The sequence below is a fragment of the Buteo buteo genome, chromosome 12 (genome assembly GCF_964188355.1).
Source record: "Buteo buteo chromosome 12, bButBut1.hap1.1, whole genome shotgun sequence".
Classification (NCBI taxonomy): Eukaryota; Metazoa; Chordata; class Aves; order Accipitriformes; family Accipitridae; genus Buteo; species Buteo buteo.
Window position 1 is genome coordinate 5,950,287 of NC_134182.1, and position 16,916 is coordinate 5,967,202.

The 16,916-nt window shown below is 52.7% G+C and overlaps 1 protein-coding gene across 1 annotated transcript in view; it reads right to left on the reverse strand.

Moving 5' to 3' along the window:
- GALNT14 (polypeptide N-acetylgalactosaminyltransferase 14) overlaps positions 1-16,916 on the reverse strand; it is a 100,964-nt gene that overhangs the window by 55,726 nt on the left and 28,322 nt on the right. The window contains exon 2 of the mRNA XM_075042492.1: positions 7,646-7,815. Within this exon, the coding sequence (XP_074898593.1) occupies positions 7,646-7,815 (170 nt within the window). The remainder of the gene's footprint in view (positions 1-7,645; positions 7,816-16,916) is intronic.

Below are 16,916 nucleotides of genomic sequence, written 5' to 3' on the forward strand. Positions count from 1 at the left end.
TGAATCGACAAAGTGCAGAACTGAGCTCTTTTGAGCGAAAGGCTCAGATTTTGGCCCAACTATAGTCATAGGTTGGTTCGGTTTAGCCAACAGGCACACAAAAGCCAGTCTTGGCCCAGGAGCAATGGGCAACAAACTGGCCATCACAACCATGAGATGCTGGTTCAGCTGTCTGACAGGGGCTGGGAGGCCAAAATAACTACTGCATGGTAGTCTGGGGGACACAGTGCACACTCTTACTCAAACTATGCCTCACCCTTAAGTCTTTGGCCAGATGGGACCTTCCCAGTTTGCATCCTCTAAATTGCACTTTGAGATTCACACTTCAGTCCATTCAAAAGCCTCAGCTCTCCAGCAATACATAGGTCCAAACTGTGAGTGACAGCAGGTATAAACTCTAGCACAAAGCTACAGGTAGTGGGTTTTGATAAGGGGAGCTCCATACCAGGTCTTTTGTTAGCAGACAGCAAATTTTCCCAGCTAGGGGAACTAACTGTGCTATTAACCAGTCTGTGTAGCAAAGGTCTGAACTCCTGGAGGGCTGAAGAGCTTGAAAACAGGATAACTATGGCGAGAAGAGATAATAACAACAGTTCCCTAAAAAAAAAAAATAAATCCCAGCATCACATGACGATCCCCTCTTACATAGATGGTATGGCTAGATAGCAAACGGTTGATCAGTGGTTGGCGATAGTGCGTGGAGAGCGAGCTGGCTGCCCAAAGCTGTCTCTCTCACCGACTTTCAGCTGCCCAACTGCTGCTGATAGAAGCAGCTACGGAACACATTAAGATACTTTCCTTCACATCACCAACCTGTGCTAGCTACTTCTACCATTGCCAAAGGGTTACCAGGTTGCACAGAAGAGGCATGAGCAACTCTCTAAGACATTGCCCAGCTTGTGAAAGTTTCAAACTTAGGCCACAAAAGCCAGCTGATCGATGGCAGAAACAAAACCTTGTCCAATACAGGCAGTTCTAGTTTATCCCCAAGACACACACCAGCCCCTGCTCTACTTGATGGACTGTTGTCATTTCTTCATCCCCAGAGATCTCAGCCTAAGGAGGTGATGGAAAAACACAGTGTCGAGCGCTAACCTCTTAGAGCCTGGTGTCCAAGAGACAAAAGCAATCATGCTGTTTCCTAATGGACATACTTCCATCTCAGATGTGTTTCCCACCGTTCATTTGTGTAACTGCTCGCCTGTAGGGTCATGCTGTGCTCTTGGCTGTTGTTAGAAATAAGAAGGAGACCAAGACCAAAGGCAGGAAGATCCCAGATCTTCTCTTACTCAGCTAATTCAGCCTCAGAGTATGCTCTGCAGGCAAGAGATCCAGGGACAGCCCTCGCGCATACAGAATTTTGCCCAAATGTGATAAATCTTATTTTGTAATGAAATCACAAATGCCCTTGCTCTGCCCAGAGAACAGTGCAACAGCTGAAATAACAGATCAAGAGACAGAAAAACTCTTTCGAATATTGCTGGCAGTCACAAAGCAGCTAATAACGAACCTCAAAAGCAAGAAGAGACCCATACCCCCTTGCCTCCAGCCACCCCCAGACCACACAAGGTGGTGCCAGCCCGCTCTCCCCAGGGCATCACACACTTCTCACAGGGGAGCACCCACACAGGGACCCCCAGCCCACACAAGAGGGTGCAGGATAGAGCAAAACCAGCAGCACACACACGTGGCCGTACAAAGACGCCTCCTCCAGCTTTCACCAATGCCGAGTCCAGAGATGTGGCAGCATTTGAGCACTCCCTCTCCCTCATCCTCCTCACCTGGCTCCCTCCTTCACATCTTAGACTGTACAGCTCCATCTGTCCTCACGGACAGAGGTTCATCCACCCCCACGGCACTCAAGGCACCTCTGCTCAGACATGCCTTGCTCCCTGCTGGTCCCACCACCCCTCTGCCCCAAGCAGATGCACCCAGCAGCATCAGGCACAGGGAGCCCACGTGCACGCACACCCGTACCCGCGCCACTTCTTGCCCCGGTCTACAACACAGCGCATCCAGAGTCAGCAACTCGCAAGACACTGCCTGAACAAGCAAATTTTAAAAATAACAGAACCCCTCGGGACTTATAGCCTGCATTACGCAGGAAACTGGATTAGCTCAGCTACAGTCCAGAGGCCACGGGGAGAAATGTATGGAGTCAGCAAAGGGAAACGCAACAGTAGACCAGGAAAACCTCTAGGTTCGGTTCTGCTCTCAACTGTTCAAGGTCCATCCGGGTAACGTTCCTGCAAACCTTCCCTTGAATTCCAAGTGGGTTTGGCCACCTGCTAGGTACCTACCTGCTTCTGCAGGTCTGATGTTCAGGTACCGCTGAGGATGGCAGAGCAGAGCCCCACCTCTGTCCTGCCTGTGGAATAAGATGGGCTTTTCCACACATGTCATTTCCACACATTAAGTTCCTCCTTTGGGGACTCTCAAGAAACCGGGCAAGAGAGATAAGATGCCTAAATCCCTATGTGGGCTACAAAATGCATTTCTAGCTGTTGAGACCCAGCTTTCACCTCAATTCATCTCAAAGTGGTTTTGGTCTAGCGGGCAAGTTGAAGGAAGACAAGGCAATGCGAGAAGTCCAAGGGGATCATAAACACGCTAAGCCAAAGGCAATGCTGTCAAAATCTACTTTTCCCCTCTTCGACTCTTTGCTTCCAAGAAGATATTACAATATTCTCAGTGCACTTGACTGCTTGCCACTCCTGGGATGCAATCATCAACTCAGCCAAAAACAGAGCCACTTCAAAACCTGCATGAGATACAGCTGCCCTCACGCAATCTGCACGTGGATGTCTACGCATGCTTCCACGTGCCGTGCACCAAACGTGTACACACGGGACACGGGGACACCTGGAAGGCGTGCAGAGGCAGAGGTGCATGCTCAGCCCCATGTACACAGGAACCTCACCTGGAAGAGGTAGGACCGCCCTCGGGACAGCACGTTCCTCCCGGTCATCCCCATGCACCGAACAGTCAGGTATTTTTCAACTACCCCCACTAGAGCTGCTCCAACGCAATGCTGAACGTACAGCCTCTGCACCCTTGGGATGCACGCTGCAATTAATGGGCCAAAATAACGCTGCAGCACGTAGCGCTTCGGGGCTGAAATCCTGACTTTTCTGGACCTTAAGGACTCAAACCGGCAGCTCTCTGCCCCTGGGGAATGTCACAGGCATCACCTCTTCCCATCCCTCCATGAACCGTCCCTATGAGCAGAGCCCCCAGCCCTGGGCAGCTCTCCCCCCCAGCGGACAGTCTCCAGCTGGCACCGCGCTGCGGTTTGGGTGAGACCTGCAAGAAGTCTTACGGTGTGTGTTGTTCCCTGCAAAAGGGAACAGGACAGACTACAAGGGCAGAACTTTTCTAGGGAGCACAAGTTGGCGTGACCAGGCTGCCAGGACGCTCTCATCTTCAGCAGACAACGCAACGCCTGGTCTTCCTATCTGCCAGTATCCCTGCCAGCCTCGCATTTCAATCGCAACTTGATTTTAGCAGCTGCTTTCTCTCTCTCAGACACGCATATACACACAGAAACGCACCCCATCAAGCAGCTGTAAAATTCAAGCTTAGCTGGGTAGGTAGGGCCTCTTGTAAAGCACTTGGGACTCGGGGAGCAGGGGGAGTTTCAAAAATTCAGAGGATTATTGCCTTATGCCAGGACTTGAGAGGGCTCCATCCCCAGCCTCCTTGCTCTACCAGCTCGAGACAGCACTACTAAACTCGTATCGGCGCTGCAGAGGAAAAAAGCCAGACGAATAGAGGAAAACAGGCAGCGGGGGATGCCCGAGGCTGGCTGACGTGATTTGCAATAGCTAGAGAAGTCTGCTGGAGGCTCTTACCTCTCCTCCAGCCACTATCCTCTCATCTAGTCTCCTTGTCCCCAATTTCACCTCTCTGCTTCACCGCCGTCAGCGAGCACAAACCCCAGCCCAGGTTGATGCTGGCTGCAACTCGCGGTCCCAGCCTAGCCTGGCAGCCACAACAGCATCTGCACATCTATTAAACCTAACGGAGCGTTTGGGAGGCGGAGGTCAGCCTAAGCAGCATATGGAGCAACTGTGTGGCGAATACCGGCCTCCTCGGGAGCTGTCTGCTACAGATGGAAAAAGCCCAGGAGCCATCACGACAAAAATCTTCTGGCTGCGGGCAACGCATCCTCCCTGTCGGCTTTCCAAGCCGCTGAGCAATACTGGAAACCTCAGCTCCTCTTCCCCGCGCGCGCGCGCCTGGCACTGACTCACTCGCTGCTGTTTTGGTCCTGCGGTTTGCCGGTGGGAGTTGCAGAAGGTGGGATGTGGAGATGAGGTAATCCCAACGGCGTGTGGCTACCGCAGCGGAGGGGGACTAGCCACCCACTCCAGCAGCATGAGCTGGCTCCGCATGACGTGGGCACGCCAGCGAGATCTGGGTCCAGCTCGCTGCTGTGGTCGCAGGGATTTTTTTAACCTTGACTCATGGTGGGGATGGGACACACCACCACAGGACCGTACACGGTCTTCTCCTGGAGAAAGACATCCCTTCACGGGGTCCGAGGGCTTAGTCAACATGCAACCAGGAACACAGTTAACGGCAGGGAAATGCGGGCAGGACAGCAGGAGTGATGTTCCAGCTGTGAGATCTCCCAGGCAGAGGGACATGATGTGGCCCATGGAAGCTGTGGCATTTCCCCAGCTGAAATCACCCACAAACCAAGCACAGGCTTGCAGCCCCACACTGGCCGGGGAGCCACCATGGTTTCTCCAGCTCCGATTCTTCGGAGCGCTGTGATTCCTTTCCATCTGAAATTATTCCACTGGCTGCAATTTAAAAACAAAATCAATCCAGCAAACATTACTAAGCAACTGGCTGTCAGTGCCACATCCCGCCCTGCCGAAAGTATTTGCCCTCTCCGTGACCTTCTGGCAAGGAGCTTGCTGCTCATCCCTTGCCAGATTTTGTATATTCAGCTATCGTTGGCAAGTGCAGGTGCTTGGCTGGATTAGCAAAGAAAACTCCAGGAAATCTGCAACCATCCTGGTGAAAAACACCCCACAGAGAGGCTGTAAGGAGCAGCAATCCCACGTCCTGGGCACTAGGATCAGGACTATGAGGTGCTGGTATCAGGGCATTACCACGGTCTGCAGGTCGCTGTGTCTCGGTGCTGTCACGCATTATACAGAGGGGGATAAAAGATGGAGAGCAAACACGCTGAAAACCTGGTCACAGAGCAGAGCAAGCTGCTTCGGGCAACACCTGTCCGAGAGGCTGAAGGAGAACCTGCTTGCTCATGGGGATGAGCTGAAGAGGTGGGCAAGAGGCTTTTCAAAGCCTCCTAGCCCCTTGTGTGAGCTGGGCAGGAGCCCCTCGGCATGGCAGTGCCCCTCAGCACAGCTCCTGGCATGGCAGTGCCCTTTGGTGCGGGGACGTAGCATCCCCCAAGGTCAGCTGGAGCAGAATCGAGGTCCAACTCTTTGGCTTCGCTCTCATACGAAAAAGCCTGATCGCTTCCAGTCTGGCTCACACAAAGCAGCCTAAGCCAGGTTTGCCGTTGAAACCAAGTCTCTAAGCACAGCCTCCAGCGGGTCACGCAGCGTGAGCCCTGGGGGTTTCCCATCTCTCACTCTAGCCTGGTCTGTGGTACTCTGCCCTCCGCTTCGCAGGAGGGACCTCTCCTCGTCAACTCCATGCTGGACTCTCTTTACACATGCTTCTTGCACAGCCACCAGCAATTTCTCCCTGCTCCAAGAACAGGTCGTGCTGATCCATGCTTTCCTACCCGGCTCCCCTGGGCAAATCGGGACCCTCTCCTAGGTTGCATGGTAGTGCCAGAGCATCGCCTGCGGCAGCTCCCCAGACACCTAGACTATGAGCAAGGATTTCTTTCCAGAGAGAGCTTTGCAAACTCTGCACCTTCCTCTCCCTGTCAACCACCGTGCCTGGACTCTTCTCCCTCCTCCATCCCCCCCATCAGCGCCCGCCTCCCCCAGATCTCCCGGCAGCCCCATTTCCTCCGTGGCCGCACTAATGCTCGGCTAATGATGCATCATCCGCAGCATTGTTCGGACATATTCAATAAATCAGAATCCAATTACCGGGTTAAGGAAATTGGAAGCAAATGCAATTAGCCCCAGCCCCTCCCATGTGCTGTGCCCTCGCTTCCTCCTTAATGAGAACTTTTCTTTCACGGGAGCACTCAGCGCCGCATCCGCCCGCCCGGGAACAAGGTGGCTGCCACCACGCAGCGGGGGTACGGCGAGGGGGCAGCCGAGTCAATCTTCCTTTTTAAGGGGGCAGATGGTTAATATCCCTGGCATTAATTCCCTCCAGGAATAGCACACTCGCTCTCTGCACAGCTATAAGAGGCGTCCATCAGGGCTGACAACCCCTCTCTGGAGAAAGGAGCATCTGGTCTTTACTACAAAACGGAGCTAAAAGAATAAATAAATAAATAAATAAGCAGGTTGCTTGCTATAGAGCTGGAGAACTGGTGCTGTTTCAGCATTTCAGCCCAAGTGCTGCATTTGGACTGGAATGGGGAAAATTCAGAGTCGGGTCAGATGCTGGGAGTTGCGTCACTCTGACCTGGGAGCAAGGTGCCGTGGCTGGGTCCAGCAGAGAACTCCCACTGGAGCAGGACTTCCCCCCAAAGGGTTCCCAGGAGAAGGCAGGAGATGACGGCTGTGGCTGGCACGTAATGCCAGGCACAGCTCCTTGGGAAGGGTTTGCAATGGCTGGGGGCTGGGGACCACCGTCAGGGGCTGGGTATACGCTGTGCCCTCAGAGGACAAAGAGAAAAACTGCATCAAGAGAACCTTGGGAGTATTTCCTACACCAGTGGGACACTCCGGCATTGTTCCATCCAGCAGACTAACAATTAACCCCACCGACCATCAACAACCTGCAGCTGCGAAGGGCAGCTCTTCCCTGATGAGTTTGGAAAGGCAAGGGAAGGGAGACCACAACTGCACCCACAGCAAGTGAGGGTGCACCAAAACTCCCACCCTGCCCTTCTCACGCCGACAGCAGCAAGGGAGCGCGGGTCCCGCAAGGCAACCCTTGCTGCAACCCTCCCGGCCTCTCCCAAGAGGTCCCTTGGGTGCCAAAGGGTATTTTTGACCCCGATGGTGCTGGAGATCCCAACGAGTTCTTACCTTCCTCTCCCCCTCGCTCACCAACAGTCCCTTATTCCCCGCATTAACTCCTCTCTGCGGAGCAAAATAAGCGCTCAGCAGTTATTTTATCCCCCTTGCACCATCTCATTGCATCCTCTGAAGAGCAAGTGTTCCCAGCACCAGTGAAGGCTTCGCACATCATGGAGATGTGCTCTTGCGCACCCACTACTTTTCTGAAGGAGGAAAAAAAAAAAAAAAAAAAAAAGGCTTTTCCTTTCTTTCCCTATGGTCCTGGAAAAATTTATACAGGTTTTTAAGTTTAGGACTTCCAGACATGCCAAGAAATCAAGCAAAGTGAAAGATTCAATCCTAAAAATACAACCCAGGCAGAAACGATCCCAAGCGCACCCACTTGGCGTGGGTGAAGGGCCCAGACCCACCTAGCATCCCAAAACCACGGCCCTGAAGAGGAATGGGACTATCCACCCATATAACGAAGTTTCGTGAGGAAGATCAGGAGAAACCGGGGGGGGAGGCAGAACCTGTGATGGCGGGTGTCACGGACGGCACGGTCACTGGGGATCCTCTCGCTCTCCCGCTGGTTAAAGGCATGGAGCCGGTACGGGTCCTCTCCGCCCTTCCACCTCCGGGCGCTCAGGTACCTCCGCTCTTCAAACTGATCCCAAAGGTCGTCCCAGTCCACGTCCGAGCCCTGCGCGCACAAAGTCAGCCCCGTTAGAGAGAGGAGAGACCAGAGGACGTCCGACCCCGCTCCGGAGGTCCTCCCGAGCCCTGCCGGAGGTCAGCCGGCCTCACAGCATGGGTAAGCATCACAGCAGCGCGCTAACACGAAGCCTCGTTAGGTCTTCGGGTTTTGGTTTTTTCCCCTAGGTCTTGAAACGGCACGTCAAAGAGAGCCTGCCAATTTGAATTTAAAATGACTAATTTGAAACCAAATTCAGGCCTCTGGTGGATCCCCCTCTCAAACAGCACGGTCTCAAGGAATATAAAAGCGCAAAGGTCTTGTTAGGCTTTTAATTTCTCTCCAGCCAAAAAACAAAGGGATTTTACACCACGTGCCCTCTCATCCCTGTAACCCTTCAGGCGGGAAAGAGCCATCAGACGGGAGCAGTTTCCTCAAGCACAATCCCACGTTCCCACAGCCGTACCCTGGCCCCAGGGCCAGCTCCAGCAACGGGACCCTGGAAGAAGGGAGCCGTAGCCCTCCCAGCCCGATTTCAGTCCGTCTTTGCCGCAACAAGTCTCCCACCGAGGACTTCAGCCCTACGGCAGGGAGACGAGCGGGCAACCATGTGCCCATGCATTCCCCCCACTCCAAAAGGAGGTTACCCGACAGTTCGGACAGCCATCAGGGGGTTGAAGCATCCCTTGGTGGCTTGGTGCCATCAGGGGGGTTAAGCATCCCTCAGCAGCATGACGCTGTTCGCTATGCGGAGGGGGGGTTTAGGCATTCCTCGGTGGCACGGTGCCTGAGCCAGCGAGCACAATGCAGCGCCCGATAAGATCTCATCGTTACAGCAGCACAACCTCTTTGATCTCAGCCTACATGTAACACGGAGAGATGCAAACATTTACAGACATCTCAGCCCTAAAGAAAATTGTGATCTTATCCCATAATTGATCTTTTCTTCTTCTTTTCTTTTTTTTTTTCCCTTCCTCAGTTCACACCATCTCAAAGCCGATTTTGCCTGCTAATAGCGCAAAATGAAGCTTTTGAAACAGGCGATTTTTATCCTGTAATTGATTTTACTCGCATCTGGCAGCACATTTTCTCGAGTCATAGGAAGGGGAGGAGGGAGCACTGGCTCCTGCAATTGAACTGCAGCAGGACCAAGCCGGGTGCCTCCAGCCACACAATGTCCCACACCACCCCGGGTCACAGCCACACGAGCCCCCCCAAAAAGCTGACGGAGCCCAGAGATGCAGGGGTTTCCAGACACAGGGTCGTATGCATCCTCCTCCTGTGTGACCCCAGGGCCTTCTCAGGACCTCCTCCAGCACTTACCCCAGTGCAGGGAAGAGCAGAAGAAACCCCTGAGCCACCAGCTCTACTGGGAGAAAGTTATTCAGGACCGGGAGAAAGTTATTCAAGGCTAGGAGAAAGTTATGAAACCAGTAAGGTCACTGCAGAAAGTTTACGAGGAGGATGTACGTAACCTGCCTGCGGGCTTTCGGGAGGACCGATGTACACAGCGTGATAAATATTGTTTATGTTTTTTCTAAGGCGTCTCGCAAAATGTGATTTACCACTGCAGTAAAAGATCAGGGAAACGCGAGCCGATTGCATCACAGAGCCACTGACAGCCTGACGTTTATAGGATTTCATGATGACCGCGGGAGGCCTGGTACCGTTAAAACAACCGCCGCCAAGCTGCAGTTCCTAAATTTTAATGCTGTGAAGAAAAGTAAAAGTTTGTTTTATCAAACTTAATCAGAAGAGAAATGGCTTCTACAAGCGGCCACGTAGCACTTAGGGCTGTTGGATGTGTATAGATATATTTTTTAATGTCATTTCAACCCAATAGCCTTGGATCAACTAGAAGAGTGCAGCCGGGCAAGCATCGGAAGGCTCAACAGGAGGGCTGGCGGATTCCCGCGGGCAGCCGTGGGTCCAGGAAAACTGGAGCTTCTACACATGCTGCAAGGGCAGCGAGGCTCTGGCCAGGCCAGCAGAAGCAGGGGGTCGGCGTGCGGGAGGGTCCTGGCACGTGCTTCGAGGTCTGGGACAGCATTTTCCCAGCATCCATCTAACCCCACTACCATCCTGTTACTGGGGGGTCCCAATGGTAAATGGATACATGGACAAATACCAGTGCCTTATCCCACGGCATTTGCTTCTCATCCTGCCCTGGATATACCTCGCATCCAAGTGCTGCATTCTTGGTTCACATTCCAGTGCATAACTAACACCCCCCATGAAGTCTCCACCTGAAAGACATCAGCCCACCTTGATTCACCCAGGTTTCACTCTCCTTTTTGGGTCAACGAAAGCTATCAGTAGGATGGTTCCTAAATATCAGGTAGCTAAATACACATCTGAGATCAAGAGCAAACAGGTGCCAAACAGAGATTAAAGAGTTATATTAACCACTATCTGGCCACAAAACAAGCCCAGGGATTTGGTTAACTTTCTCAGTCAGAAGTAGATACCCGGGTTTGGTCATTTGCTTTCCATCTACAACTCCTGTCCAAATCTTCTGGGCGTTCTTCAGCTTTCCACCCCCAGCTTCCCTGCAAGGGTAACCAAAATCGGAGCAGGATGCTCGGACACACACACCCCGACCTCTGCAAAAAAATACCTGCACAATCAGTGAAGGAAAGCGAGGCAGCAGCCTCGTATGCAAAGGCTCCGGCTACACAAGCGGTGGGAAGCAGGAGACCTCCCCAACCTGCACGCAGGGACTCACCTGTTTCTCAGCACCTGATCAGGGACGGGGAAAGCAAGTTAAAGTGTAAGGAGAAATCCCCTTCGCTCACCCAGGGACAGCACATCAGTTACGGGTTACTGAGTAAGGTCTTCATTATAATATTTCCGCCATGTATTATCACCTCTTCCTCACACCAGAATTCTGTCTTGGGAGTTAAATAACTGATGTGCAGAAATCTAAATTTAATTTATTATGATCTAACTCACTTTAGAAGCCAAATTACCCTGCACTAGAAAAGGATCAAGTCAATACTCCACTTGCCTTTCTATTTATCTTCTACAGGGCTCCTCTCTCCAAGTTTCATATTCATTTTCTCTCATGTACTAGTAATAAATTTTCATTTTTTTCCTTGGAATTAGGTAATTTCTCTTTCAACATTGCAGTTTAATGGCTGGTATTAATTATAGGAAACACAGTCAATGCTTAACAGAATTTGAGAGACTCAATGAGTCTACAGGAAAGAGAGGAAAAAAAACATCCAAGGGGTAGCCGGCCGCTCTCAGCAAACAAGTGCCACCCCCTTCCAACACCACACTGGGGGGGGGTCCCAGGGTGGTCAACAAGAGGGACCCCCAGGCAAGGAGACACGGACAAAACTCATTGAGGAGAGGAGCTCCCATCTCACGCCAGTGCCCAGCCAAGAACGGGGCTCACCAAACGGCTTCTTCACCAGCCCACCAAAAGCACCCCTCCCAAACCCCCCCTCTAAAGGCACCCCTGCAAAACTGCCCACCGCCTCGCTGGCGAAGGGCAAACCCCCAGAGCGAGCACAGAGGCAGCTATTCACCACAACTGCACATCAAAGTTCGAAAGCCTCTCGGTGCAAAGACTTAATTCGTCATCTGCCTCTTAAATCACAGCTCGGAAACCAAAAAAAAAAAAAAAAAAAGGGGGAAAAAATAATATTAAAAAAAAAAAGGAGTGGTGCTGCGGGGGGGAGAGCGGGTCATTAGCAGTAAAACTACAATTTTCTGGCAACTGCTAATGCCTTGTTTATGTGGATTTCTGCGAATATGACATTTTAATGGCACAATAATTGTGTGATTACAGTACAGCGGGGATCACTGGAGCGGGAAGGAGGAAGGAGGAACGCAGCCGGCTGCTGCTGCGGGTCCGCAGCGTCCCACAGGACGCTCTGCCCCATCCTGCCTGCACCCACAGGCAGCCCCCGGCACCCCTCGCCAGCGCAGGAGGCCAGTGCATCGCCAGCACAGAAAGGGCATTTCGGGTGAAAAGCCTGGCCCAAAGCAGAGCCAGCGGCGACTGAGGACGGGCAAGTCGCACCAGTCCCCAGGGCCAGCCTCCAGCCGCCCAGGAAGAAAAGGAGTGGGTGGTGCGAGCCAAAAGCGGACTCTGATTCACTTTCTTCTTACAAGGCACTGTTTTAAGATAGAGAACTTAAGCCTTTGCTAAAATAAAAGCCATTTTCCTTTGGGGGCTGCTGAGTGTTGCCATTAGACCAAGGCGAACCGGACCAGCACCATGCACATCCTTTCAGGAGGCAGCAAACCCGAGCCAGCCCGGCAGGGGTTTGCTGGGGAGCCCCAATCTTTGGCCAGGCAAAGGGGATTTGCCTGTGTAGGTGCAACGATGACCCCACGGGGGTGCGGCAGTAGCCAAATGTGCCCCCTCACAGCCAGCTTGCCCTGGAAAATCTCATCCCTACATAATCCCTGACGGAGCACTCACCGCTGAGCCTCCGTCCTGCCTTTCCTGGGACTCAGGCGTTAAAAAAGAGAAGGGGAGAAGGAAATAAAAAAAAATACATCAGTCTAGCAAAAGCTCCAATAAACAAGCAAAAACTCTAGAAACTCTAGAAACGTTGTTGCCCGGCCGCACTCGGCTGCTCCCCTGCCCGCAGAGGGTTGGAGCAGGCGCGCGTGTTCGGCACAGCTCAGGGGCGCTGGAGGCGGAGGGCAATCTTTCAGCTGGAATTGCAACCAGGCATTATACAAATGAGATTTAAACATCTCACTGAAAAGCAGGCCCCCCGCAAGCAGGAGGTTCAATTATAGAGCTGTTACTGGCCGAGGCGCTAATGCCATCTGAAAGGATTATAATACTTCAAAAAGGGTAGGGCTCATCCCTCCTCGTCCCCCGGTGCCAGTGCATGCACTAAGAGGGTCAGCAGCCCCACAGGAGAAAGAAGCGGGGCGGCATCATGCTGCCTCCATCCCCTTCCCGGTCTCCTCAAACAGCCCAGACGGAGCATCGAAGCACAAGATCCTTCAGTCGAGCTTTGGTGTAGTTTTCCCGATGCCAGAGCCCCGGCGGCTTGGCTTAGCCCCGTGCACGCGGTGCTGTGCATCCCGATGGCCCCATCCCCAAGAAACAAGGGGGAGACAGACGGAGCGCCACGGCCACGCTCTTTGCCCTGTCCGAAGAGCACGTAGCGGTGCCAAAATCAGGCTGCGGGTCTCTGGAGAACAGGCTTCGTGCCCATCCTGCAGCACATCCTCCAGGGCATCAGGTGCCGCTCAGCAGCAAACCGCCACAGACCTTGGAAGGGTCACGTCCCACACCTCCTTTCTCTTATCCCCCTTCCCCAAACTGCACAGCCCCCAAGCCAATCAAGCACTTAATTACAAACTCAGGTGACTCCAGGCATTTGGAGGAGCCCACAGAAATCCCTGTTTAAACACTTGAAATTAAGTACTTGCTTAAGTGCTTCATTGGCTCGGTGCCGTCTTCTCCAGCTTTGTGCTGACACCAACCACACGTTGGAAATGGAGGTAGCTCTGGGCCCCAGCTATCATCCGCCCTTAATTAGTCTTCTGCCCCGTGGGGATTTTAGCTCCAGTTCCTTTATTTGAGGGCTCTGAAGCTCCTCTTCCTCTTGCACTAATAGCTGGGCACAACACCCAGATGCACCTTGGTGGCAGCTCCTCCGGGACCCTACGGGGATGCGCAGGAGACCCATTTCTGCCAGGATCCGACCCTGCCCCAAGGAGGACCAGCATCTCCCACTGCTTGGAGGTAATTTACTGCCTCTCAAGGGAGACCTGCAGATCTGAGTCTGCTCTGACCCCACTTGCTGGGAAAAGAAAGAACATCAACAACAACAACAAAAAAATCAAATTAAATATTAATACGGATACCTAATTAAAGCAAAGCACTTCTCCAGCAAAGCCTGTCCTGCAGCTGGGGTCCCTGGAGAAGCTCCAAGCATTCACCATTAAGCTTCTCGCTGCCAGTGACCTTTCCCTGCTCGTGCACATCCACAGGCATGCTGCTCCATCTTCAAAGGACGGAGCATTGCTTCCTCCTCTGCTATCTCAGCAGGGAACACGAGTCCCTGAGGACCTTCCAGTAAGTGTCCCACTTTCTCACTTGGCCCTGAGGCCGAGGCCATGCGATCACCCCCTTTTACTGCCCTTCCTGCCCACCACCCAGTTTCCTTTACCTGTCTCCCTCCAACCCCTCCTCTAACGCTCACTCCTGCGTGGGCAGCGTCTGCATCTCTCCTGCGGTGCACGCACGTGTTTACGCGATCGAGACACCCAACAGGACTGACGAAGGCTGGAAAGTGGCCACGGAAGAAGACTTGACCTTCAGGAACTACAACCACTGCCTGGATGGAAACATCCCCAATTCAGGATCTGGAGAAGGCTCTTCAGTGTCTTCCTCTTATCATCCCCACACTCAGCTAGCATCGGCACAGGCTGTTGGCCACCGATTCGGTGCAAGGAGCTGACCCAGGGCCATCATTAAGTCGATCACAGCTAGAACCAGCTCTTTGTGTATCTTCTTGTCCGTGTCTGTGGCAAGCGATATACACGGTCTGAAACACCCTCCAGAGGCTTAAATCTGCTAAAGTCTCCAGCCAAATACAATGGAATGAAAAGCCACTGGAGAATTATTGATGCTTTTTCCAGTAAGGGCACCAAAGCTTTAATTTTAAAACAGATGGCCAGGGCAGCCACCAAAATGGGGAATTTATTTGCAAATCAAGAGCAGGGGACTCGGAGTCGCAAGGAGGGAAAGATGAAAGATTCATTGCTTTGATGAAAGGCCAAATTTTGTTTCCAGGGCTTCCCTTAGGAGAAAGCAAGTCAGCTCAGAGTTCACACCTCGCTTATCAGCGAGCACTCGCCGGGCTGGCAGCGGTGCCAGGTTAAAATATATCCCCACCTCCTGCAGGCACCCTGGGCCTGAGCTTCACGTGTGGACGATGCTCCTGTCTGCTGGCTGCAGCATCAGCCCACTGCCCTGCCTCTATGGGGGGAGAGGCAACGCACGCTGCCAGCCAGCATCCCACGCTCCAGTCAGATCCCAAGGAATTCCCGTGGTGACCCTCATCATCTCCAACATGCTGAGGAACCTCCTGCCTCCCCGGGACAATGGAGAGGAGCGCATAACGCAGGCCACTGACCTCTAGAAACAACATTCAGCTACAAAACTCCCTGTGGTCCCACTCGGAAAGATGCTCTCCCTTCTTGGACCCCCAAAATCAGGTACATACAGAAGTGTCTCGCTGCGTAAAGAACACAGACTTTAATTCTTTAAAATAATAAATTAGCCGGTAGGATAGCCTGACACATGAAGACAAATCCTGTATAATTAAAAAGGAAAGGAAGCCGATTATATCCTCCTGGAGAATATTGCTGCCTGCTTCTGTTTTATTTATATGTTACACTGTATAATGAGCTGAATATTTAGGAGGTCAGCACAAACCAAGCTGCTGACTGGAGAAAAGAGAAGACCCAGCTCTGTCTGTGCTGGGAGCCAAGCAGGAGGATGGAGAGGATTTTTGGTCATCTCCTCCTCCCCCTGCCTGCGGCTCCCCCGAGATGCTGCGGGACTGCTCGGTTCAACTGCTCACTCTCAACTGCTTGTGCTCGGGCTGCATCAGTCTTCCCAAATCTCCATCAAAAAAGATCTTCTGAGCTCCCCCACAGCCCCCCGCAAGAAAGGATGAGCAAGGTCAGCCCAAGCCCGTTGGCACCTGTGAACCCTTTTAATGGGTCTGCAAACAGTAATTCTGGACGGCAAACAAGACCAAATAAGTTTTAAGAGTCTATAAAAGAGTCTCTTCTTCCACTGAGAATTTTTCTTTTTTTAAGATTTCAGGTTTAAAAAAACAAAAAAGGTGGAAAACCGCTGGTCTGGCAGCAGCTGTGCTCCATGGTGAGCCCCTCCAGGTCGATGGCAATAGTCCCCCGCGGTGCCCCCGCTGCCACCCATCATCCACAGTGGGACACCCGCGACTCCCCTGAGTCCTTCTCCATCCTCCGCTGATGCCAGCCCCCCCAGGCACCTTTGCCCCCTGCCAGAGGGGGTCCCCTTGGCACCCCGCTCCGGGCTTGCCAGGGTGCCAGGAGATGGCAGAGAGCATCTCTGCGGCCATTGCGCCGCATTAACCGGAGCACCACGGGCAGCCCCTCCGTGGCCTGTTGCCACCACTCAGTGCTGCTCCCCAAAGGTCGTCAGCAATTATATGGGGCACTAATTGGGAAAGAAATGAAGGCAGCATCCCGTGTCCCCTTCACGCCGGCCAGGTTCAGCTCATTCCCAGGATCATCAGAGGTCAAACACATTGGGTAGAGCCCAGACCCACGGTGGGTAAAAATGGCAAAAGGGAGCTCCTGCGTGGACAGACGGTGTTTTGCTTTGTTTTCCTTCTGTGCCTTTTCAGGACAGACAAGAGCTGCTTCCCAGCCATGAAGGTCAAACCAGCCTTCCCAGGCTTCAGCAGGAGCAGCAGATGATTTAGTACTTAGGAGCCCATAGCTGCACTCGGTCTCCAGCTGAGCTTTGCTCATCCTCCTGCCTAGAAGCCAAAACTCCTACCAAACCACCCAGCTTGAGCATCTCGGAGGTCGGAGAAGGTCTCCCCTTTCCCCACGGAGCTCTGGGTCCCACATGCTGGAGGACAGCCTGGGATAGGGCGCATCGGGGGGAAAGGGAGAGGGAAAGGGGAACAGAGAGGAAAGAGTAAAGTAACCAGCAGCCGGAGTTCTGCTCTGAACCCAGCCCTTTAAAAAGCAGGCGCCCAATCTGAACTGCACCTCCCAAGCAAGGAAGGGATCGTGCTGTTAATACACTCGGCATCCTCGACCCGACGCGGCCTTTTCACAGCAGCAAAGCCAGGGGTAATCCATCTGGTAATTGCTTCCATGGGGATCTTTACACAGCTTTAGAAACTAATGCTACTATCCTTCCCTGAGCAGCCACCCTTCCAAACCAAGCAGCAATGAGGGGCAATGGATAACAGCAGCGTATTAATGTGAAGGGAAAAGTGCCTCCAAGGGAGAGAAAGCTCAGTCTTTATTTTACTGCGGTTTATTCTAACAAGGGGAAAAATACCCAGAGATTAGAAAAATAGATATTCAAGCAAAATAAAATAATTGCAAATACACAAGGC